General features: G+C 35.1%; 4 protein-coding genes and 1 pseudogene across 7 annotated transcripts; 1 reads left to right on the forward strand and 4 right to left on the reverse strand.

Moving 5' to 3' along the window:
* Positions 1-1,227: 1,227 nt before the first annotated feature.
* On the reverse strand, positions 1,228-2,665 carry LOC107941705 (probable aquaporin PIP1-4). Its single transcript, XM_016875287.2, has 4 exons — positions 2,332-2,665; positions 1,944-2,239; positions 1,725-1,865; positions 1,228-1,598 (listed from the first exon to the last, which is right to left on the reverse strand). The coding sequence occupies exons 1-4, from the start codon at positions 2,663-2,665 to the stop codon at positions 1,506-1,508; spliced, it is 864 nt and encodes a 287-aa protein (XP_016730776.1). The 3' UTR covers positions 1,228-1,505.
* Positions 2,343-6,314, reverse strand: LOC107941703 (U3 small nucleolar RNA-associated protein 18 homolog). 3 transcript variants are annotated; one of them, XR_005904652.1, is made up of 3 exons: positions 6,202-6,314; positions 4,200-5,949; positions 2,343-2,395 (listed from the first exon to the last, which is right to left on the reverse strand). XR_005904652.1 is itself a non-coding variant. In XM_016875284.2 (2 exons), exon 2 carries the CDS (start codon positions 5,926-5,928, stop codon positions 4,252-4,254), a length of 1,677 nt encoding a protein of 558 aa, XP_016730773.1. In that variant the 5' UTR covers positions 5,929-5,949; positions 6,202-6,314; the 3' UTR covers positions 3,945-4,251. The 3 variants fall into 3 exon arrangements, 1 of the variants encoding a protein (XP_016730773.1); XR_005904653.1 differs by lacking the exon at positions 2,343-2,395 and adding an exon at positions 2,612-2,716; XM_016875284.2 differs by lacking the exon at positions 2,343-2,395 and having other exon boundaries at positions 3,945-5,949.
* A 1,835-nt stretch (positions 6,315-8,149) lies between these two features.
* On the reverse strand, positions 8,150-9,899 carry LOC121210131 (probable LRR receptor-like serine/threonine-protein kinase At3g47570; annotated as a pseudogene).
* Positions 9,900-10,343: 444 nt separating this feature from the next.
* On the reverse strand, positions 10,344-12,420 carry LOC107941702 (protein trichome birefringence-like 34). Its single transcript, XM_016875283.2, has 5 exons — positions 12,003-12,420; positions 11,646-11,817; positions 11,257-11,453; positions 11,014-11,175; positions 10,344-10,901 (listed from the first exon to the last, which is right to left on the reverse strand). The coding sequence occupies exons 1-5, from the start codon at positions 12,377-12,379 to the stop codon at positions 10,538-10,540; spliced, it is 1,272 nt and encodes a 423-aa protein (XP_016730772.1). The 5' UTR covers positions 12,380-12,420; the 3' UTR covers positions 10,344-10,537.
* Positions 12,421-19,271: 6,851 nt separating this feature from the next.
* On the forward strand, positions 19,272-24,342 carry LOC121209561 (uncharacterized). Of its 2 annotated transcripts, none has more exons than XM_041080377.1 (2): positions 19,272-19,818; positions 24,278-24,337. In XM_041080377.1, the coding sequence occupies exons 1-2, from the start codon at positions 19,305-19,307 to the stop codon at positions 24,322-24,324; spliced, it is 561 nt and encodes a 186-aa protein (XP_040936311.1). In that variant the 5' UTR covers positions 19,272-19,304; the 3' UTR covers positions 24,325-24,337. The 2 variants fall into 2 exon arrangements, 1 of the variants encoding a protein (XP_040936311.1); XR_005904654.1 differs by lacking the exon at positions 19,272-19,818 and adding an exon at positions 22,969-23,157 and having other exon boundaries at positions 24,278-24,342.
* The last annotated feature ends 706 nt before the right edge of the window (positions 24,343-25,048 follow it).

The raw sequence follows: 25,048 nt of genomic DNA on the forward strand, positions 1-25,048 counted from the left end.
CACTAATTCAAGCATCTCATTCTTCATTTCTCCCTTTCCATTACCTGCATGGGATGAGAATAAAACGTTTTATTCTTTCATTTGTTCCTTAGATTGCTTAAGATCATTCTGTCATTCAAAAGGCTTCAGATTCTTGAAACCCCTTTTTATGGTTCTAGTTTTTCGTTCAGCTAAAAGCACTTGAAAAATTTGTAAGAATTTTCTTCCTGGTTAGTGCAGTGCCGTGAGTGATCCTGATGTGACCTGTAACCAATGTTATAAGCTTACTGTTCTGAGAAAATAGTCACTAGGATACTGGAATTCTAAGAAATATATTATTTTGCTTTTTTCTTGGTGAAAATGACAAACAGGTGGGGTAGAAAAATGAACAGCAAAGCAAAGAAATCCGTTCATCTGAAACCCGCTTTCCTGCAAATATAATTGTCTAGTTACCGTTCAGGTAAAAGAAAATATAGGATTAATTGTAATTTTTGGCAAGCTGCTGTTGGCATGATGTGGCTCCATTCTTTTGTTGTTTGGTTGCTGTCATTGAATCAAAGTTTCATGAGAAGCCCAGTGCCCACCGTCTTGGTTGCAAAATGTACATATAATTTTCAGGTCCCACCTACTATTAGACATACAATTTAAGGCAACATGGAGCGATATATAAAGTACATTGCACTTCTTTTTTCTCTCTCATTATTGTCCACTTTATTTCTCTGCAAGTTGCACATGAAATTGAAATGCACTTTGGCCACTTCATTCTAATTTTTAATCACGCCATCCCAGGAGGGTTAAAATAGCAGCTGCAATGCTTAATGATCGTTATTTGCAGTTTTGCTGTCAACGTTCACCACTCTGACATTTGCTGCAATAAGTTTGCAAGCAGAAAATGACAGCACCCTGTTAAGAATCTCCTCTCCTTCTCTTTTGGTGAATCTTTGTAGAACCAAAGACAGCAGAGAGTGGAGCATATCATTTTTTGAAGAAACAATTCACCCCATCCAAACAGTAAAAAGGAGAAGGTAATATAGGCTTCTACATACGCAGGCCTATATGCGGGGAACCATGGCAGGTTGTATCAGCTATTACAATCTGGCCGTCGAGAAAATTTCAATGTATGTCTTTTTCAAGTATGCCACGTAGGTGTAGGGGATCATATTACTCTATACACTGTGATTGGGGAAATAATTATCACGCTACAAACTCAGTCCATTTTACGGTCATACATAAAGTTATAAAGTCAACTATTCCAATCAATATTTTATTCAGAATAGGAAGTGGCCAATTCTCCATATTAATAGTGGATCAATACATTGAGAACGAGAACACAAGTGACATATAAATTTCTCTCCCATGGAACTACCGCAACATATGCACCATCCTTACGTTGACCCATCATTTAATTACATCCAGAAAAGAAAAAGAAAGAAAAGGATCAGAGGAAGAGAAGGAAAATGGAAAGGAACACATCATCATAGACTCAATAGTTTCACTTATCAATCACTGTTTCCATCATCTATCGCTTATTTGGACTTGAAAGGAATGGCTCTGATCACTATTTGGTGGTATAAAGCAGCCAGGGCTGCTCCAATCAAAGGTCCGACCCAGAATATCCACTGCAACCAAAGAGATTTAGCATTAGAGAACCTTTACACTCAACTTTTTTTTTTGGCTAAAATATAATAATCTGGTTGTTGAGCTGGTAAAAATACTAGAAAAGATGAGAAGTTGGGAAGACTTACATGGTCATCCCATGCTTGGTCCTTGTTGTAAATAAGAGCTGCTCCAAGGCTTCTAGCAGGATTAATGCCTGTTCCTGTAATGGGAATGGTTGCCAAGTGTACCACGAAGACTGCGAACCCAATAGGCAAAGGTGCCAATATCTAATATTCATTCAAATATTAGAAACAATAACTTCGAAATGATTAATAAAAAGGAAAGCTAACTGTAATTCTGCTTACAGGAACGTGGGAGTCCCGTGCATTACGCTTAGCATCAGTGGCAGAGAAGACAGTATAAACAAGGACAAAGGTGCCGACAATCTCAGCTCCAAGTCCACTAGTCTTGCTATAGCCTGAGCTAATAGTGTTTGCACCACCGCCTAGCCTTTCATACTGAGTCTTTTGGAAGCTCTTGACGACAGCAGCGCCACATATGGCTCCAAGACATTGCATTATCATGTAAAAGACTGTTCTAGTCAGCGACAACTTCCTTGCTAGCAACAGCCCGAAAGTCACTGCTGGGTTAATGTGACCCCCTGCACCATATATCATCCCCGAATACTGTTAACCATATAAAAAATCATTTCCAAGATTAATTGAACTCATTAAGTAACGTGTACTATTGTACCTGAAATGCCAGCAGTGCAGTAGACAAGAGCAAAGATCATGCCACCAAAAGCCCAAGCAATGCCCTGAAACCCCACAGTTGAACACTTGTGTGAAGATTTGACAACACCCATTACAGTTAAAACAGTGATGTAAAGAAACAAGAAAGTGGCCACGAATTCTGCAATGCCGGCCCTGTAAAAGGACCATGAGGATAACTCGCCAGGCTCGAAAAGTGGAGCTGCAGGTGGTTCCTTGTAGTCCTTGTCATCTTGGGTTTGAGCAGCTGTTCCAATAGGCTGTCTCTCCCTGTACTTGTTTGCTCCCAACCTCACATCTTCGTATTGTCCTTCCATTTTTGTTGCTCAGTGAAGAAAATTGGTGAAGTTGGATGCTTTGCTTTCTCTCTATATACACATGCTAGTCTTAGAGATGGGCATAGAGGGAGGGTGGGATATTTGTAACGTGACTTGGAGACAAAGATTGAGTGACTGTAAGCTGAAGCATTTCTTTGGTGTTTTCTCATTGGTTAAAGAGGAAAATTGAACAGTGCACTCCATAATCCACGCACCTTAAAAAGGTGGTTTCTTTGCTGGATGTCCCGTAAAGGTTTTGGATGTCATTGTCTTCCTAATGGGGGATTTTTCACTTCACTTGAAATTGCAGTTATTCTTAACTTTTAATAAAAGTATGTAGCCTTTTTCTCGCAATATCTACCCACAAAGATGGTTCCTATTATTACTTCCTAATGATCAAATTAAAAATTGCTTTTACCTTTTAATTATTTTTCATCCAATATTGTAACATTTCGGCTTGCATTGTTAGAACTAAGATCCAAAATAGTCGAATAATTGAATTTTATAAGACTATCTCATCTAGTTCATTAAAATGGGGTCTCAAATTGATACAAATTTTCATAATTCGATAACATTATTATTAAATCATTACAAAATTTCATGAGAAATTCAAAAATAAGATAATACGAGAAGAGAATGAATTTCATATGCTACACACACCATCTTTCAAATAAATAAAACATGGTAGGAAAAAAAAAAAGAACTTCCATGTAAAGAAAAGAATCAGTTGCTACCCTTGAATCATCACTTTATTCAAGCAACAAAGTGTATATGGTATGCTAAACTGTTCATCAAAAACTAACGATTAAAAATGCTCAAATTAGGAAGAGTGAACCCCAACTTTGATTGTATTGCAAATTAGGAAGAGTGAACCCCAAGTTTTACAAATACTTAAGATTTTGAATCTACAGTATCATTACATAATCTAATATCTAATTTCACCAATCGCACCGTCTATCATTTTTCTCCACATTACTTTCTCTTCCACAGAAAGAAAGAATTTCCCTTTTATGCTCAGGGAACTCCCAAATGAGTGAAGACTTTGGCTCTTCTTTTTACAAATACAGTTATTATTCTAAACAATACATATCCGAATCAATTATAATAAAAATAAATTTAAGTCAAGCAATAGAGTCAATGATTGAAATGAGTTCATCCATACTTAAGAGGAAGGTTTAATCCGCAGGTTCATCTGTGTAGTAGTGTATGAATCTGCGTAGTAGTGTAGTGTATGATCCTAATATTGTAATGATAAAAAACAAAGAGTAGTCTCCAAATATCAATAAAGCAAGGCAAAATTGTTAAATAAGATATCACTAAGCGAAATCACAGCAGAGATCAGAAAAAAACTAGAACAACCAAAAAGTTCACATACTAGGAACGTGTTTGAAGCTACTGTATCCAAAACTTAAGCTCTTTGATCATTGCTTATAAGTAAAGGCAAAAACCAAAAGATCGAATGAGAGAAAAGAAAGTTTGTTCACCCACCAGATATGGTGACGATTGAAACTATATTGCAGCTGAATGAACTCACCTTACATGAGTACATGATGCTTCAAACAAGTTAAGAGGGGTAAAGATCCACTCTATGCATGATTGTAGTGATGCAATTTGTATAGTAGCACTTTGCCGGCAGCGTTTCCAACAGCCATGAAACCACCACCAGGACTGAAATCCAGACAGCGGGGATACTGTAAGTTCTTATTCAGTGGAGGCCAATTAGAGTAGACTGTAAATGATGGGACATGTATCAGCTTTAAGCCGTTTTTCTTCATGGTAGAACAGATAGCTAGTATTTGAGCATCACTATTAAACTTCATAAAATCGACTTTGGTGGTTAGATTCTCGACAGTCTTGATTGGTTTCTTTTTACCTCCCAAAAATTCATCCCTATTGTAAATGTTCACTATCCCGCTATCAGAACCAGCTGCAAACATTCTTCCATTCGGTGATGTACAAAGAGCAGTACCATTAATGCAGCCTTCATCAACGGCCTTATGGATGCATGTTCTAGTTCTCAAGTCCCAATGATAGACTTGTCCATCCCCACCAGAGCTCAATAATTGGTTCCCATTATCAGCAAAAGCTAGAGAGCGGACTGTTCCGTTCATCTTAAGTGTTCCAATCAGCTCCTTTGTTTTGGATGAAACCAACAAGATATAACCTTCATTTCCCACAAACGCAATCATGCTAGAATCGGGGGAAATCTCAAAAACTTCTAAGCTTTTTTCCTCCCTACCAACCAGTGGTCCTATTTTCTCGACTTTTGCTTTCACTAAATCAAAACAGTAGAAGAACTTCCTCCTCCCTGCTATAATGACCTGGGAACCATCAGGCAAGAAAGATGCCTTACGAATCGGACAATCTTCAAGAAAAACACTTTGTATTTTGGTATTCCGTTTACCATCAATCTGGAAAAACCTGATCCTCCGATCCAATCCAGTAGCAAGTAGTAACTGAGCATTCCTGTGGAACTGAACTGAATTTATTGGGCCATTGGAAGGTTCCTCAGCATTTGCATCCACGAGTCTCGAATACTCAAGAAGCCCTGGCAACAATTTAACCCTACTCTTCACCACAAGATCTTCATTTGTTCTAAGAATATCATCAACAACTTCACCATTTCCATAACCAGAAGCTGCCACTACACCCTTTTCTTCGTCAGATGATTCATCATCATAACCATGATCGTTCCTTAACCCTGAATCTAGCTTGGCCCATTCTGTCCCAGGGTTCAGCTTAGCATGTTGAGCCCTCAATCTCGAAACATACTCTGAACCAGAAATTACACTCTCATCCTCTTCTTTCCTCAACTTCCTCAACCTATTGACCTTAGCTATGTTTATCACGGTTCTTTCCTCCTCCTCATCCACCCAAACGGCTTTCCTTTCCTTATAAGTCTTCTGTTCATAATCACATTCCTCGGACAATTCCACATTGTTCGTGGAACTGTCCAAGAAGAACAAAGCAGAACCGTCTTCAGCAACAACATCGTGAGCTTTTTCCTCCACTTGTTTACCAAATTCAAGGGGGGAATAAATCGACCCGAAAAGAAAGCTTTCAAGATTTTTCATTTCTGTCTCCTGTTCAACCTCAATCTTTTTTTCTTTTTCTTTCTTTCTCTTTTTCAACTTAGAGATTTCAGAATCAGATTCCAACCCATTCTCAGTATCATTTCTATCTCCATTAATCGAAACAACTTTATCATCCCTTTTAACCTTCACCTTGTTTCTAGACACTGGGTTTTGAGATATCAAACTCATGTTTTCCCTCTTTCAAAGGTTCTAAATAAAAAAAACAAACAAAAACCTGATGAATAAAGGTTGACAAGCGAAGCGCCGAGCAGCATATAAATAATTATTAAATCACAATACGAGAAAAGAACACAAACACCATGAGCACCATATTATAGATTCACCACCATGTCAAACTCAAATATGATGAAAACAAGAACAAAATTATATAAAATTTAAAAGCAAATTAAACCCAAGTTGAGAAAAGTGATACGGGAAGAAGTGACAGACAGTAAGAGTTACCTGGTGTTTTTCCCTCCAAAGCTTAGGCAGGCAATAGAGTCGCAGGAAGGGAGAGAGTAAAGGAGGCGGCCGCTCGAGAAAACAAATTACCTATACCTTAATCTAAATTCGACAAGTTAGTGGACTCTAGTTAACATCCACCACCGTTTGGCCAAATAAAATTGGTCAAATTTCTCAATTGGTCCTCTGATCAATTTAAAATTTATAAGGATAAACTTCTGCAATATAATCACAATACCTTAATTAACTATCAATTTAATAAAATTAAGGGACCAAAATATAATAAACATTAATAATAACCTCATAAATATTAAAGAATAATATTTATGAACTCGAAAATAAAAAATGGGTTCTGAAACCATCGTTTCTAACATCACTGAAAAATGAGTTGTTTCAGTTTGCAGATACAATACTAAAATTTTGCAAATGCAAATGAATGGTTATTACAATGCAATTGTCATGGTGATTCTAATACAGTACTAAGATTTTTCAACCAATACAGTTACAAAGCATTTCAATACAGTATTATGATTTTGCAACTAATATAATACTAAGATTTTGCAAATAATGGTAATTCAAATAAAGCGTAAATTAAGATATTGCAAATGAATGAAGATTTCCCAAAAGGTTGAAGATTTTAGTAACTTACCATTGTGGTGATTCCAATATAGTGTTAAATTTTTGCAAATGAATAGTGATTGCAGTACAGTGCGCTTAGCCACCAAAATATTATAATTTTTCTGAAACGGCATTTAATGTTATGAATTTTCTAAGGTTATGACCTTTTTAAAACAACACTGAGTGTGTGTTATGATGTTTTTAATGCTATACAAATTGGTGTAATTATTTAAATCAAAATCTAAGTGAAAAAAATACAATATAAACTTTTGATTCTTGACATTATTGAATTCAAATATGCAATTATTCCATCTAAAGGTGTAAGAAAAATTACTATAAAAATTACTTCGTTCAAGAAAAGATATTGTATTGCATTGGGAATAGTATTTCTTAACCGTGATGTATGCTGAAAATATTATCTTATTTTGGAAGCATTGAAAAAATAAGAAAATTGTGGGGAATGCCTCACTTTTAAAATTTTTTTAATCAAAAATTTTTTATACAATAATTAAGAATATTAATATCAAAACACTTATTTATATATAAAATATTATTAAACATATGAAACATTATTAAAAAAACTTTTATAATTTTTTTTACATTAATATAATTTGATTTGTTTTAGAAAATGGTTAAATTTTATGGTAATAATAAATTTCAAAAAATATATTTTATTTCTTTAGATAAGGATAAGTGTCGTAGAGGTTGATGTACAAAATTCTAGACCCTGGCAACAAGACAGAACAATCTCAGACATTTTGAAATACTACAGATGGATCATAGCTCTAGAAAAGAAGGGTGGGGTTCATTTCCGAATTCTGTTTCATCTTATTCAATGGCAGATCCAATAAGAAGTCCTAGTACCAGCTGCAATTCTTTGATAATATCACTCAGTTTCATTCACTCTCTTGGTTGTTCCCTGAAACAGGCAACTCCTATTTTGAGTATTTCTTTCAAGCTGTCTTGTATTTGGTCCTTTTTGATGTCTACTAGGATGCAACTGTCTTCATTGCTTATTTCTTCTTCTTCTTCCCCTCTCCTTCCTGCAACAAACAATGGACTACAACTTGGGATAATCTTTCAGGCAATGCTCTCTTAACGAAATTATGGAGATCCATTCCATCTTTAAACATTTCACCAGTACCCCTCTTCCCTGTAAACATATCTAACAAGAGAAACCATTAACCATATCTCCCATGCCATACTCTACAAAACTCAAAATGGTACCTCTGGATATTAGAAAGATAAGCAATGTAAAAGTAAAATAATAGATAATATTAATCTCATCTCACAAACAAGATTTCATGTAACAATGTACCTGTAACAATAAACATTGTTGTTATATGTGTTTTATGGTAAAAACAACCAACGGATGATACCTGGTGCAGCGAAACCGAGAGTTCCCTTCAGCCCAGCTGAGCTGCTTTCTGTGGCTTCGAGCGTGATGAACTTTGCTAACCCGAAATCACTGACGTGAGCAGTCATATCGTAGTCAAGAAGGAAGTTACTAGGCTTTAAATCACGGTGAACGATTGGTTTTTGGCAATTGTGATGGAGATATTCTAGAGCAGAGGCAACATCAATGGCAATGTTTAGTCTTTGGGGGAGGCTTAAAATCCGCAGATCATATTCAGATCCATTACCACCTGCATTTGAAACTGGATGCAACCAGCTCTCCAAACTCCCATTAGGCATGAACTCAGACTGGAGCTTTGAATTGATTTCCTTGAAAATCAACACTCGAGCAAGCAGTTATTAACTTTACAAGATTGCGGTGCCGGACATTGCTTAAAGCTTCACATTCAGCCATGAAGCTCTTTAAAGCTCCTGTTCGATGTAAATACAGCACTTTTACTTTGACAATGATTTCACTTTGATCAAGAATTCCTCTGTAAACAGAGCCAAAGCTACCTGCACCAATTAAATTACCAGAAGAAAATCCATCCGTAGCTTTGAGGAGACTTTTGTAGAACACCTGTGGAAGCAAATCCTTGTTGGTTGATGAAGATGCTAGAGTAACTGCAGGTTCACTTTTCACCCTTTTTAGTCGGTTAACAACTAAAAGAGACATGATTAACACAAGTCCCGCAAGTCCAGAGAGTAATCCAATCATAAGCTTGAGTCTTTGAGACATTTTTGCTTTCTTTGGGTTACTGTTGCTGCATGATGACAACTTCAATTCCGTATTCCTCCACAAAGCTTCTTATTCCCCACAACCGACAATGCAGTTGCATTTCTGAAAACACCAGTAGTTGGCACTGCCCCCCGAAACTTATTAAAAGAAAGATTTAGAGTCATAAGGGAAAACTGTTGGAGATATTCATGAATTTGGCCAGATAACTTGTTCCTTGAAAGATCCAGATTCTGCAGTCCTCTTAGGGATCCAAAAGAATGGGGATTGGAGCCTTCAAATAATTTACCCTCCATGTAGAGGTGTTCCAATCTTACACAGCTGCCTTGGCCACTAGGAATTTCTCCAGAGAATTGATTCTCTGAAACATCCAAGTAACCAAGATTTTTCAGTTTGCTTACATCCAAGTAACCAAGATTTCTTTGGGACCGTTTAGTTGATTTCGAGCTAGGTTCAAGGATATTGTTAGGGAAGAAAGTCCTATAATATTATTGGGTATAGTTCCATTAAGGTAGTTTTGAAAAAGATCTAGGTCTTGCAAGGAACTAAGATTTCCAAAACTAGAAGGAACGTTCCCAGTAAAGTAGTTTTCTTGGAGATGAAGCTTGTACAACCGGGTTAGGTTGGCTACGGATGATTCACTCCCTGAAAACTGATTTTCAGATAAATCAAGCAGGCGGAATGCCTGTCATGTTATTTTCTGCATTCTTAGCTCCGTCAAGTTAAGAAGGTTGAGTTGAGAGATTGCCAATAGAATCAGGAATAACCCCACCAAGCTGGTCATAACTTAAATCCAATATCTGCAACTTTCTGCATTTAGTTAAAGAATTCAAGAAATCTAGATCATCAACTTCTCCTCTCCCCAAGGGATTAGAAGCAAGAACTAGCCACAATAGACCAGGCAAACCTCCAAAATCAATATTAACCTTCCCAGTGAAATTGCTCCCATTGATATCAAACTCAATGAGGTTTGAAGCATTGGATATGGATACCGGAAGGGCTCTAGTAAAAAAATTATGGTCAACATTAAGAATGCTCAAATTAGGAAGAGCTGGCAAAGTTCCATGGAGCTGATTGTATGGCAAAGTTAAGGTATTTATTTGTATTTGTATATGTATTATGATAAAAATTTTAATTGCGTTAATTTCATGAGAACAAAAAATGTTTTTATAAATTAAGATATATTATTAGGATATTTTGCTTTTTTATATTATATAAAATCAATAAAAGTTTGTATATAATGAGATTTTAACCTAGACACCTATTAAAGCTTCATTTGTATCTTATATAATGTTTGAATACCATAATTTAGTTCTACAATATTGTTGAATGAATTTTAATTTGGTTGTTGAGTTAGTTCTACAATAATAAGGAAGAGTTTTGAGTCCTCAGGTCATTAATTTGCAAAATTTTACTATTATGTAAATTATTTTGCGGGGCTACAATGCTGCTATATATTTAAACTAAGAAAAGGTAAAATTTTACCATCTTTTATGCAATGCTGTCAGCTCATTAGTTCAATCAACATGCATGCATGCATGCGGTTACGTCAATTAACTAAGTAAGCCATCTTTCAGTAACATGATTTTATTCTGTAATGGGATTAAGTTGAAGAATATAGGCGTAGAGAATCTGGTTCCACAAATCAGGTACTCCGGGGAGGCACCAATGAATACAATCTGAAAAAGTTTTGGGATTGGATAACTGTTGTTGTGTTATTGTTTCCCAATGCTTTCTGTAAATTGAAGGATGGCCTTCTTTCCTGGAATCTGATAGCTGAGTAATGTTGATCATCTGGACGTTCAAACCTCTTGTTTTCAGTTCACCAAGCACACTTTCCACCGCACGCATCATCCTTGGACTCACTCCATCTCCCACATATCCTTCTTTCATAACTGGTTCTGTTTCTCCATAACAATTTTCACCACTGATCCCACCCCATTTGTCAGCCCTGAAATTTTTTTTTTATAATTTATATAAATTTGTAGTTTGATCATTGAAATCCATTCATTCATATATTAGGAATTGACGAAGAGCTCATTAGAATATAGTAAGGTTTGTACATTTCATGAGTTGGTGACATGCTCATAAAGAACAGCAGAGTCTTGTTTCTATTTACATGAACCTCTAGCCATCGTGCCCATGTCTGTAGGGCCATCTCGTACACTCTTGGCAACTTTACTGTTTTATAAATCCCATCCTCTGGGCTTTCAAAAGATCCCCACCTGATCAATTAATTAAAAATGCTCATACCGGCCGGTTATGATTATAAGAACTGATTAGGTGGGAAAATTAAATGTACTTACAAAACCTTCATTTGGCGTCTTCTCCACCAAAGATAGGTATTGAAAATAAGAATATCTGCATCTGTCCAATGCCTAGCATGCTTTTCAATTGCCTCTACTCTAACAATCCGGTCTGGTACGCGATGGTTTACTGGATCGTCGGAGTTGGATTCCACCAGCAATGGAGACCAGTAGAATTCGATTGTTGCATTATATTCCTTGATAACATTAATCAGTAAAATTTAGTCACTGTAGCGTGCATCACAAAATACAATTTTTTATAAAACGAATAAGGAAACCGTGGTTAAATGCTTTGTAAAAGCCAAAGCCAACATAAATTTAGAAAACTTGCTTGGCTTGGATTTGGCATATACAGACATCTGGAAATAATAATTACAATACAGACTCACCTTGGCCTTGAAAACATTTATTGAACCATTATTATGCATGGATTTGAAGGCCGGTGGGATGGCTGAATCCACCAGGCAGATCATCGAGATCCATTGGTTTCTGTTGAGCGAGTCCCCGACAAAAACAAGCCTCTTATTCCTAAGCCTCTCCAGCAGTGCTGTGGCATTGAACCTTGTTAACATAAAACAAGGAAACATTCCACAAAACTCAAAAACATTGCCAAATCCAATCTTAAAACCATCAATATCGATCGTCCTCGTTTTTGTGTGGTTAAATCAGATGGATATTGTAAATACTTACTAGTACATTTATGAAATGATATATGCATAATCTGCACATAAAAGAAAGATAGCTACCTAGGGAGGTCACACTGATGAGGTTGCCATCTCCAAAACTGATAGTTAAGGTCCTTTCTTCCAAATTTCTCACAAGCTAACTGATCAGACATAAACGTGCACTGTCGCTCTTTATATAGAGGGTAAGATTTATTATCAAACACCCACTTCCCTGAAAACAAGTTGCAGCCACCTGAACTAATTGCATCATGTGTTCTCCCATTCGCATGCTGGAAGACTTGTTCATTGCTTTGTCTAAGATATATAGCCGCAATCACTAGAAAGGCAAAGAGAAGGGCAACAAGCGATCGGAAGCTGCTCTTGATACCCCATGCGCCTGCAGGAAGAACCTGCATGACCTGGTGCTTCTTCACCATATTCTCCCCTCTCTTCGCCATGTGTTGTGCCCAAGTCTGAGTCCACTAATTTCCTCCCCGCTTTCTGTTTCAAGCTAAATAATTAATGAATTTCCCAGCGGTTGGTGGCAATTTAACTTTCACAATTAGTTGTTTTATATCTTGGATTAGGAGAAGTGGAAGAATGGACCTTCAAGTTTGCTGAAAGTAACAGACAAGCCAAGAAATTAAAAGACTATTACTTTCTAGCTGTTCGTATACCAGAACACTCAAGCTTGCAAAACTAAGTTAAATTTATTTAATTTCCATGCAAGTTCCCTCAAATTAGTTCTCTGGTTCTCAGCTTTTTCTTTCTTGGATATTTACATGTTGGTAATTTTGATTAATTAGTAAAGCACGCAGATTTTTCAGTCCTGTTGTGGAATAAATAAATGCACATCAGATGAGGTTAGCGTTGTTGGTACATTTCCAACTCAATTCGTTGCCTTGAAGTTACCTCAACATCTACAACTTCAAATCTCTCGCATATCAACACATCTTGATTCTCAAAAAATACACAAACCGGAACATTCACAGAAAAAACTACATTTCAAACATTCAAAGTCTACCTCTAATTCTGTTTAATATCTTACATGTTTTTAATTTTAAGAGAAAATTTGAAGTTAGTATTTCCTTGTGTGGAGGTCATTGAGGAATATACTGAAGGATGTTCGAAAGGGTATCTATTCGAAATGTCAGCAAGTAAGTTAAGGTTTGGAGAGACGTTTGTCTACCAAATTTGGGTCCATCCAAAGATCATCCATTGTCCAATAGTACTCTATGAGATCGATTTTTCAAACATTTTAAAATTTCAACTAATTGGTTACGTAGATGTTATTCTTACGAGGTTAGAATTTTACTCTCGCAATCCGTATGACTTTAGATGATTTTTTAATTACAAATCTACTTAAAGTTAACTTAATTCTCACAAAATTGAGACCCCTCACATATCACATATTCTAAGATAAATTTCCCCATTTACAATGGTAACCTTAAATTTCTTTAAGTGTTTCACTTGGCTACCAAAACTTCAAGCAGATAGTTTCTCCACATGTTCCACAAATCAAGCCAATTTCTCACGAAATTAAAAAGCTACTTATAATTTTAATTATTTTTTATTCTTTGGTATTCATGCATTTTATAAATAATTTCTAGGAAATAATTTTAATCTCACATCCACTAGAAAATACTCACACTTATCCTATAAATTGTTGTAATGTCAAGGTAAGTTATATACTCTCATATCCCACATTTGACTAAATAACACTCTCCTTTTTCACACCATAAATTAGTGTTAAAATTTTCACTATTTTCTGGAGGAGTTTCATCATTTTGTGAAATTCATAAGAAATGACTTACCATTTAAAGTTATTTATATACAATAATATATAATATGAAAGACAATAAATAATAATTAAAAAAAAAGTATTGGTTCTGGTCGCGCCCTAACGTGCGTGTACTAGGGTTATGAATCAACACAATTATCTTTAAATATCTAGCGGTATATTGCAAGTGTGACAAATCAAGTTGTAATATTTATAGTGTTACAATAATATTTATATTGTTACAATGAAACATTCAAATATTTCAAGGATCAAACCCAAGAGAGTTTGGGAACAAAGTGATTCTTGAGCAATAAGCATGTAAATAGGAAGTCTAGCTAACTACTCGCTAAGTATTATATTACAACAATTCATAATCAAGGGTAAATTACACTAATCAACTACCTAATGCTAAAAAGAACCAAATTGTAAAACATTCAAAATTAGGCAATTAACAATTCAATACACACACAAGCAGTTGGTTGACTTTCATGTTGCTGATTAGTCTTTGGATTAGGGATCTAAAAGGCATAAATTTCTAATTGGCTCAAATTAAATGATTTAGTTTGGTTTATCTTTTGACCTCACCAAACTAACTCAAAACAATCAAATTGGTGCTCAATAGAATCTCCTCTCGGTCTCACCTATCTAAATGTTCACCTAGAAGCATCAATTCTCAGTTTTAAGATTTATTTGATTTAGTCCAATTTTTACAATTTAATCCCTATACCAAAAACTAACCAAATAATATACACAACAACTCAATACATTCTCAAATCATACGTAAAAATAAGCACAATAGAAGAATTAAGAAAAGCTTAAAATTTTTTTGATAGATGTTCGAAGAAGATGATAACAGCAACAATGGAGGTAGAAAATATGAATAAAGTTTAGATTTTTTTAGACTTTGGAGAGAAAATAAAGCTGAAATATATTGAATGATTTGGATGAAAATGAAAATACAAAGCAAAGTTAAAGTATAAAAGTGCAATTAATACTAGAGTTACAATAAAAATTAACTAGACCTAGAAAACCTATGAACTAAAACCCTAAAAAAATAAAGAAGAAGTAATTACTAAGCTTAAAAGATCGAAGAAATTTGGTCTCTTTTAAAGTTGTAAGCCAAAAGTGTTTAATAGATGAATACAATTCCAAATTTTAGACAAAAATATACTTAAAAGTTGTGTTTTGGCTTAGGGTGATGTTAGACAAAAGACTACCTCTACAACTATTTTTTCCTGGTCAGGCAACGATGTCGCGACACCCAAACGTCATACAACTATTTTATTTTCGCATAAAATAAATAAATTTTAATCTTAGTTGAGTGACTATTTCTATGGTTTTCTTGTTATAATTTTAATTTTATAACTTTTTTTGAAGTAAAACTAAAAAGGGGCAAATTACATTAAGTTTTGGTCACTTAACTTTAAAAAGTTACAAAATGGTCATTGAATTATTCAAAAATTTTCATTTAAGTCATTGAACTATTTGAAAGTTTTTATTTAAGTAATCGGTTTGTTAAGTTTTTCTTTTTCTTTTTAAAAAATTCAGCTAGCAAGCTCCAAGTGATGATTTAACGATCGATATGTGGATCAATACTCATCAATGAGTAGAAGAACATACCTTAGAATCAAGTCAATGTGACAATTAATGCTAGAAATCAGAGAAGAAAAGTGTTTGAATTTTAATTTACAGATTCATGGCATTCAAAGTTGTTTCATAAAGAAAAATTGAACTATAGAAAAGAAGGAAAAGAAAAGCTTTCGATTAGTGTAGGTGGTGAGAACAAATGTCGTACAAGAACTATGTAATAGCCTGAATTTTTAGTGGTGTCGGAATGGTGATTTCAGATCACTAAATCTGACAAACGAGTAGAAAATATTATAAATTTAGTAAGTATAAGTTAAATGTGAAGTTAGGAAAATTTTTGAAATAGTGAATAGTGTACTAGGAATAAATATTAAAATAATTAAAATAAAAAAAACGAGGTATCGAGACCTTGAAGATTTTAAACCGAGCCATAAATATTTTTAGAAATATTTATAGAGTGTCATTGAGTTGGTATTAAAGTTTCGTTAGAAAATTTTAACGTTTGGATAGTTAATTAACTAAAAAGGACTAAATTGGGAATAGTGTAAAATTTGTTAAATTGTGATTAAATAGCTTAAGTGACTAAAGTGGAGGGATTTAAAAGGCTATTAGACCCAAATTATATGGGCTGGACGGTTGGGTAAGAAAAATCAGCAGAATGTAAGGAGAAACAGGGGCAAAATTGGAAACTTAACAAATTAAACATTTAAAACAAAGACAAAAGTGAAAAATCTAGAGATCTCTTCACAATTTATCAGCAAAAACGCCATAGGAGGTCTGGAATAAGCTGGTTTTTCATATTTTTGAATCATGTAAGTTTAATTCTTGATTATTTCTTCTAATTTTGTAATTTTGATACTTTTACAATTAGGTCCAACTAATTATTTCATTAGTTTTTGATTCCATGGCTGATTTTGAAAGTTACCATTGATGAGTGTTGGATTTTTATGATGAATAAACATGAAATTGAAGCTTTAATTTTGTTATATGATGATTTTATTAAGTAATTTTGATAGAAATTGATTTTAGGGACCTAATTGTGAAAAAGTTGGGAATTAAGGTTTGGTGTTGCCGTTTTGAGTATGAAAGGCTATGTAGTAGTCTAAAATAGTTGGAAAAAGGTGTTAATTGAGGAAAATTAGATCAATTGAGGGGTTAATTGAGTAGGGATCAAATTGTAAAAACTGTAAAGTTTGGGGTAAAAGTGTAACTTCGAAAATTAAAGGGCATAAATTGTGAAATGAATTAGAATTGAATTAAATGCTGATGAATGAATAAATTTGCATTTTAGATCGAGAACCTGAAACAAGTCGAGGAAAAGAAAAAGTAGCCGATTAGTCCCTGAACTTTTACAAATTCTGCAAATCGATCCAGGTAAGTTCATATGGCTGAAATTTAATGATTAAATGTTAATTTCATGAATTATACAATGTATGATGAAATGTATTTATTGTTGAAATGAGAATAAAATAAAAATGTGAAAATCGAATAAATGATCAAATTAAGTGGAACACCGGATTTGAGTACTTCTGATCAAGAAACAAAGTGATAAGTGGCTACACTTATCTGATCAAGAAACAAAGTGATAAGTGGTTACACTTATCTGATCAAGAAACAAAGTGATAAGTGGTTACACTTATCTGATCAAGAGACAAAGTGATAAGTGGCTACACTTATCTGATCAAGTGATAAAGTGATAAGTGGTAGCTTCAGCTACACTTATCTGATCAAGTGGCAAAGTGATAAGTGGTAGCCTAGCTACACTTATCTGATCAAGGACAAGTGATAAGAGGTCATATGTCAAAGTGAAAGTGAAGTACTCAATTTTCCGTAACCGTTCCTTAATTTTGATCAAGGATGGTAAGTGACAAATGGGCCCAAAGGAATTATGGTAAAAGAATAAGTAGTAGTGAGTTTATACCAAGGAACTCACCAAAGATTGTGGTTGACAGGTAAATTTAGTAATGGTGTATATTGTATAAGTGTACAAGTGTTTGGTAAGATTTATGTTTTATGCCTATGAACTTACTAAGCTTTTCTATAAGCTTACATGTGTGTGTTTATTGTTTTTGTAGATTAACGTATTTATACATTCGGAGGATCGGATCTACATCAAGAATCACACTATCCAGATATACTCCGGTAGTTTATGTTAAGCAACTTTTTGGATTTATATGGCATGTATAGGGAATTGAAGTGAAAAGTAAATTTGAATGTTATGGTTGCGTTAGATATCGAAATATATACATGTTTTTAGTTTGAAATGGTTGATTGGTTGAACTTCATTAGTATTTAAATGAAGTAGATGAAATACTGGAATTGGTTGTGATTTGAAATTTGCAGGGAAGGTTAGACAATTATAAAGGGGTTATATTGAATTTTTTTTTAAAAATTGCAATGGAGCAGTTCTTGGACAGCAGCATTGATGTAACTTTTAAAAATCACCAAAAATAGTGGAAATAGAATTAGAAGTTGAGTGAGATATGAAATTAAAGCTGAAAGAGTCTACTTTCATATAAAAGAAGTGGAGTAAGCAAAAGAATTATATACTTTTAGATATTTGAATTTTAGTGAAACAGGGCAAGAATGTTTTTGAAGTCCCCTGTTCTGACTTTAGAAATTCATTAAAAATTGTACAGAAGGAATTTTGAGTTATAATTTATATGTATAGACTCCTTAATGAGTCTATTTTCAGTAGAAATAAGTTTAATCACCATATGAAGCCTTTAATAAGAGATAATTAAATTTTAGTGATGAGTGGTTAGGATAGTCGATTAGTGAAACAGGGGAGACTTCAACTAATAAACTGTACTAATTGGCTAAAGAAAAAATTCTGAAAAATTTATGATGAATAGACATATGAGTCTAGTTTTATGGAAAATTTACGGATCTAAATTTCGAGTTTTGTAGCTTGAATTATAATTATTTTAGTGACTGCTGTACAGGAGGACAGCTTTATTATGAATGATGAAATTAAATTTGAAAGTAAATTTTTATGCCCCGAACTTTAAAGTTAAGTCAAGTAACGCCTCATGCTCGACTCCGGCCATGGTCTCGGGTAAGGGGTGTTACATTTTAGTGGTATCAGAGCCTGGTTTAGCCGGTCCTCGGAATATGTGTGAAGTGTAAAGTGTTTAGAAATACATGCCATATAAATCTGTGATAGTGTGATGTGTATGATCCGATCTAATCTTTGTTATTTTTATAGATACTCTCCGATTATAAAGATGTCAAATTTACCTGAACGTACTGATCAAGAAGAAGTTAACAGTAGAGCACAGAATTCTGAACAAAGAGCAAGCAGTGATGTTCCGATTTCCCAAATGCGAGAGCATGAATTAAAGAATATGATTTATGGGATTATGAATCAGTGGTATACTGAAATGAGGCAAGAAAGAAATCAGGCTGAACCACCTCCTCCCCCTACTGCTCCATCGATGGTACCCCCGGTTGCTCCTCCACCTTCTACAACGACTGAATCTAGTAAGCGTTCTCCATTGGAAAGGCTTAGAAAACTTGGAGCCGAAGAATTTCGGGGAAGGACTGATGATGATCCCGTCAAAGCTGAATATTGGTTACAGAGTTTGATAAGAATTTTTAAAGAAATGGCTTGCTCACCAGATGACTATTTGAGATGTGCTGTGTCTCTGTTGAAAGAAGAAGCTTATAGTTGGTGGGAGACGATCGAGGCTGTGGTTCCGACAGAGAAAATTTCTTGGGAATTTTTCCAAAATGAATTTAAGAAGAAATATGTGGGCAGACGATATTTGGATAAAAAGAAAAGGGAATTCCTCGACCTACGACAGGGAAATAAATCAGTAGTTGAATATGAAAGAGAATTTGTCTACCTCGGCAAATATGCCCGAGACATTGTATCTACTGAAGAAGAAATGTGTATCCGGTTTGAAGAAGGGTTAAATGATGAAATTAGAATGATGATTGGGGGTAATGAAATACGAGAGTTCGTTGTTCTGTCAGACCGTGCTCAAAAGCTTGAAGAAGTATACAATAGAAAAATGCAGCGGGATCGAAAAAGTAAAGAGCCATTCAAAAGAGGTGCTTCTAAGTCATTTTCAGATTTTCCAGTGAAGAAATCTAGAGAAGAAATTAATCGAACTACATCAGTGTCGGGGAGATCGGGCAGAGATAGACCAAGACAATCTGATTTCAGGGTATTCGATAGACCTGTAGCAAGTGTGAGCAGTGTTCAGAATGCTTCACGACCTAAGTGTCAATATTGTGGAAGATATCATTTCGGAGAATGCAGGACTAAGATGGGGGCTTGTTATAAATGTGGGGCTACTGATCATCTTATTCGAGATTGTCCCCGGCTGCAAAAAGATGAAGTGGAACAGAAAGAGATACAGAGAACCATTCCTCAAAGAAGTAGACGTTCGGGCCAGAGCAGTGCTACAGGGACTACCCGTTCGGGTATGAGGGAATCAGTTGGTCGATCAGAGAATAGAGCACCAGCACGTACCTACGCCATTCGAGCAAGGGAAGAAGCTACGGCTCCTGATGTAATTGCTGGTACTTTCTATCTTTATGATGTTATTGTTTATGCATTGATAGACCCTGGATCTACTCATTCATATATTTGCACTATGTTAGCATCTGAAAAGAATTTATTTGTTAAATCCACTGAATTTGATATACAAGTTACAAATCCATTAGGTCATAGTGTGATGGTTAATTTGATATGTCGTAATTGTCCACTGAAAGTGAAAGGCTATGAATTCCCCGCTGATTTGATGTTGTTACCCTTTCGGGAATTTGACATTATTCTGGGGATGGACTGGTTAATGAGACATGATGCGGTGGTGAATTGTCGTGATAAGCAAATCAGTTTGAAATGTCAAACAGGAGATGTAATCTCAGTTGGGTCAGAAAACATGGGCGATACAGTCAGAATTATTTCAGCTCTCTCTGCTCAGAGATTATTACGCAAAGGCAATGAAGCATTCTTGGCTTATATCCTTGATACTCGGGGTTCTGATTTAAAGCTCGAACAAGTGCCAGTGGTGAATGAATTTCCTGATGTGTTCCCTGAAGAGTTACCCGGTCTACCACCTGATAGAGAAGTTGAATTTGTAATTGATGTGATCCCCGGAACAACTCCTATATCAATGACACCGTACAGAATGGCTCCAGCGGAATTAAAAGAGTTGAAGGCGCAGTTGCAGGAGTTATTAGATAAAGGGTTCATCAGACCGAGTATGTCGCCCTGGGGTGCACCTGTCTTGTTTGTGAAAAAGAAGGACGGTTCTTTAAGACTGTGTATAGATTACAGGCAGTTGAATAAGGTAACGGTAAAGAATAAATATCCTTTGCCTCGTATTGATGATCTGTTTGATCAGTTGAAAGGTGCTGCAGTATTTTCCAAGATAGACCTTCGATCTGGGTATTATCAGTTGAAAGTTAAAGAGTGTGATGTGCCGAAAACTGCCTTCCGAACTCGATATGGTCATTATGAATTTTTGGTGATGCCATTTGGTTTAACCAATGCTCCTGCTGCTTTTATGGATTTGATGAATAGAATTTTTTAGTCATATTTGGATAGATTTGTGGTTGTGTTTATTGACGATATATTGATTTATTCAAAGACAGAGTCCGAACATGCACAACATCTAAGGATTGTATTACAGACTTTGCGGGAGAAACAGTTATATGCGAAATTCAGCAAATGTGAATTTTGGCTTCAGGAAGTTGCGTTTTTGGGTCATATTGTATCAGCTGATGGAATAAGAGTGGATCCAAGTAAGATAGCGGCAGTGGTAAATTGGAAAGTTCCAAAGAATGTTACTGAAGTACGGAGCTTTCTAGGATTGGCAGGTTATTATCGCCGATTTGTCAAAGATTTCTCAATGATTACCTTACCGTTGACTCGATTACTACAAAAGAATGTTGAATTTATATGGTCAGACGAATGTCAGCAGAGTTTCGATCAGTTGAAAAAGATGTTGACAGAGGCTCCAGTGTTGACTCAACCAGAATCGGGCGTACCGTTTGTAGTATATAGTGATGCGTCTCTGAGTGGTTTGGGTTGTGTACTTATGCAGTCAGGAAAAGTGGTGGCATATGCTTCCCGACAACTGAAACCGCACGAGAAGAATTATCCTACACATGATTTGGAATTGGCAGCGATCGTGTTTGCTTTGAAGATATGGAGACACTACTTATATGGTGAGAAATGTTATGTGTATACTGATCATAAAAGCTTGAAGTATTTAATGACTCAGAAAGAGTTAAATTTGAGACAGAGACGATGGTTAGAGTTGCTGAAAGATTATGATCTTGTCATTGACTATCACCCAGGGAAAGCAAATGTTGTAGTAGATGCACTTAGTCGGAAATCATCATTATTTGCATTACGAGCATTGAGTGCTCATTTATCTATTAATGAGGATGGTTCTGTACTAGCGGAATTAAAAGCTAAACCTGTGTTCTTTCAACGGATTCGGGAATTACAAGATGAAGACCCAAAATTGATGCTAAAACGACAGATGGTTCAAAATGAGTTAAGCTCAGAATACTCCATTGATGAAAATGGTATGTTATATTATCGTAATAGAATATGTGTTCCAAATAATTTAGACTTGAAAAATGATATTTTATCAGAGGCTCACAGTAGTATGTGTTCTATTCACCCGGGGAGTACAAAAATGTATTGTGATTTGAAGAAAATGTATTGGTGGCCTGGAATGAAACGAGAAATCTGTGAATATGTAGCAAGATGTTTGATTTGTCAACAGGTGAAAGCTGAGCATCAAGTACCGACAGGGTTGTTACAGCCCATTATGATTCCAGAGTGGAAATGGGAACATGTCACGATGGATTTTGTATCTGGATTACCAGTAACTCCGAAGAAGAAAGATTCGATATGGGAGATTGTTGATCGGTTAACTAAGTCGGCATATTTTATTCCAGTCAGAACAGATTATCAGCTTGAAAAGTTAGCGGAGTTATATGTGTCTGAAATAGTGAGGTTACATGGGGTACCGATATCTATTATTTCGGATCGAGATCCGAGATTTACCTCGAGATTTTGGAGTAAATTACAGGAGGCTCTGGGCACCAAATTAAATTTCAGCACAGCTTTTCATCCCCAGACAGATGGGCAGTCAGAGCGAGTGATTCAGATTTTAGAAGATATGTTAAGGTGTTGTATACTTGAGTTCGGCGGCAGCTGGGAAAGGTATTTACCTTTAGCCGAATTTGCTTATAATAATAGTTATCAAACTAGTATTAAAATGGCACCGTTTGAAGCTCTGTATGGAAGAAAGTGTAGAACTCCATTATATTGGACTGAATTAAGTGAATCGAAACTGGTGGGAGTGGACTTGATTCGGGAAACTGAAGAAAAAGTTCGTATTATTCGAGATTGTTTAAAAGCTGCCTCCGATCGGCAAAAATCATATGCAGATTTGAAGAGAAGGGATATAGAGTTTAGTGTGGGTGATCGTGTATTTTTGAAAGTGTCACCGTGGAAGAAAGTTTTGCGGTTCGGCAGAAAGGGAAAACTCAGCCCACGATTTATCGGGCCGTATGAAATCATTGAAAGAATCGGTCCGGTAGCTTATAGATTGGCTTTGCCCCGGGAACTTGAAAATATTCATAATGTGTTTCATGTGTCTATGTTGAGACGGTATAGATCAGATCCATCACATGTAATTCCTCATACGGAAATAGAGCTCCAACCTGACATGACTTATTCAGAGGAACCGGTGAAAATTTTAGCTCGGGAGGTTAAAGAGTTGAGGAATAAACGTGTACCACTAGTTAAGGTGTTATGGAATCGACATGGATCTGAGGAGGCAACCTGGGAAACGGAGGAATTGATGAGATTTCAGTATCCGAATTTATTTCCAGGTACGAAATTTCGGGGACGAAATTTCCTAAAATGGGGGGAGAGTTGTAATAGCCTGAATTTTTAGTGGTGTCGGAATGGTGATTCGAGATCACTAAATCTGACAAACGAGTAGAAAATATTATAAATTTAGTAAGTATAAGTTAAATGTGAAGTTAGGAAAATTTTTGAAATAGTGAATAGTGTACTAGGAATAAATATTAAAATAATTAAAATAAAAAAAACAAGGTATCGAGACCTTGAAGATTTTAAACCGAGCCATAAATATTTTTAGAAATATTTATAGAGTGTCATTGAGTTGGTATTAAAGTTTCGTTAGAAAATTTTAACGTTTGGATAGTTAATTAACTAAAAAGGACTAAATTGGGAATAGTGTAAAATTTGTTAAATTGTGATTAAATAGCTTAAGTGACTAAAGTGGAGGGATTTAAAAGGCTATTAGACCCAAATTATATGGGCTGGACGGTAGGGTAAGAAAAATCAGCAGAATGTAAGGAGAAACAGGGGCAAAATTGGAAACTTAACAAATTAAACATTTAAAACAAAGACAAAAGTGAAAAATCTAGAGATCTCTTCACAATTTATCAGCAAAAACGCCATAGGAGGTCTGGAATAAGCTGGTTTTTCATATTTTTGAATCATGTAAGTTTAATTCTTGATTATTTCTTCTAATTTTTGTAATTTTGATACTTTTACAATTAGGTCCAACTAATTATTTCATTAGTTTTTGATTCCATGGCTGATTTTGAAAGTTACCATTGATGAGTGTTGGATTTTTATGATGAATAAACATGAAATTGAAGCTTTAATTTTGTTATATGATGATTTTATTAAGTAATTTTGATAGAAATTGATTTTAGGGACCTAATTGTGAAAAAGTTGGGAATTAAGGTTTGGTGTTGCGGTTTTGAGTATGAAAGGCTATGTAGTAGTCTAAAATAGTTGGAAAAAGGTGTTAATTGAGAAAAATTAGATCAATTGAGGGGTTAATTGAGTAGGGATCAAATTGTAAAAACTGTAAAGTTTGGGGTAAAAGTGTAACTTCGAAAATTAAAGGGCATAAATTGTGAAATGAATTAGAATTGAATTAAATGCTGATGAATGAATAAATTTGCATTTTAGATCGAGAACCTGAAACAAGTCGAGGAAAAGAAAAAGTAGCCGATTAGTCCCTGAACTTTTACAAATTCTGCAAATCGATCTAGGTAAGTTCATATGGCTGAAATTTAATGATTAAATGTTAATTTCATGAATTATACAATGTATGATGAAATGTATTTATTGTTGAAATGAGAATAAAATAAAAATGTGAAAATCGAATAAATGATCAAATTAAGTGGAACACCGGATTTGAGTACTTCTGATCAAGAAACAAAGTGATAAGTGGCTACACTTATCTGATCAAGAAACAAAGTGATAAGTGGTTACACTTATCTGATCAAGAAACAAAGTGATAAGTGGTTACACTTATCTGATCAAGAGACAAAGTGATAAGTGGCTACACTTATCTGATCAAGTGATAAAGTGATAAGTGGTAGCTTCAGCTACACTTATCTGATCAAGTGGCAAAGTGATAAGTGGTAGCCTAGCTACACTTATCTGATCAAGGACAAGTGATAAGAGGTCATATGTCAAAGTGAAAGTGAAGTACTCAATTTTCCGTAACCGTTCCTTAATTTTGATCAAGGATGGTAAGTGACAAATGGGCCCAAAGGAATTATGGTAAAAGAATAAGTAGTAGTGAGTTTATACCAAGGAACTCACCAAAGATTGTGGTTGACAGGTAAATTTAGTAATGGTGTATATTGTATAAGTGTACAAGTGTTTGGTAAGATTTATGTTTTATGCCTATGAACTTACTAAGCTTTTCTATAAGCTTACATGTGTGTGTTT

The sequence above is a fragment of the Gossypium hirsutum genome, chromosome A11 (genome assembly GCF_007990345.1).
Source record: "Gossypium hirsutum isolate 1008001.06 chromosome A11, Gossypium_hirsutum_v2.1, whole genome shotgun sequence".
Taxonomy (NCBI): domain Eukaryota; kingdom Viridiplantae; phylum Streptophyta; class Magnoliopsida; order Malvales; family Malvaceae; genus Gossypium; species Gossypium hirsutum.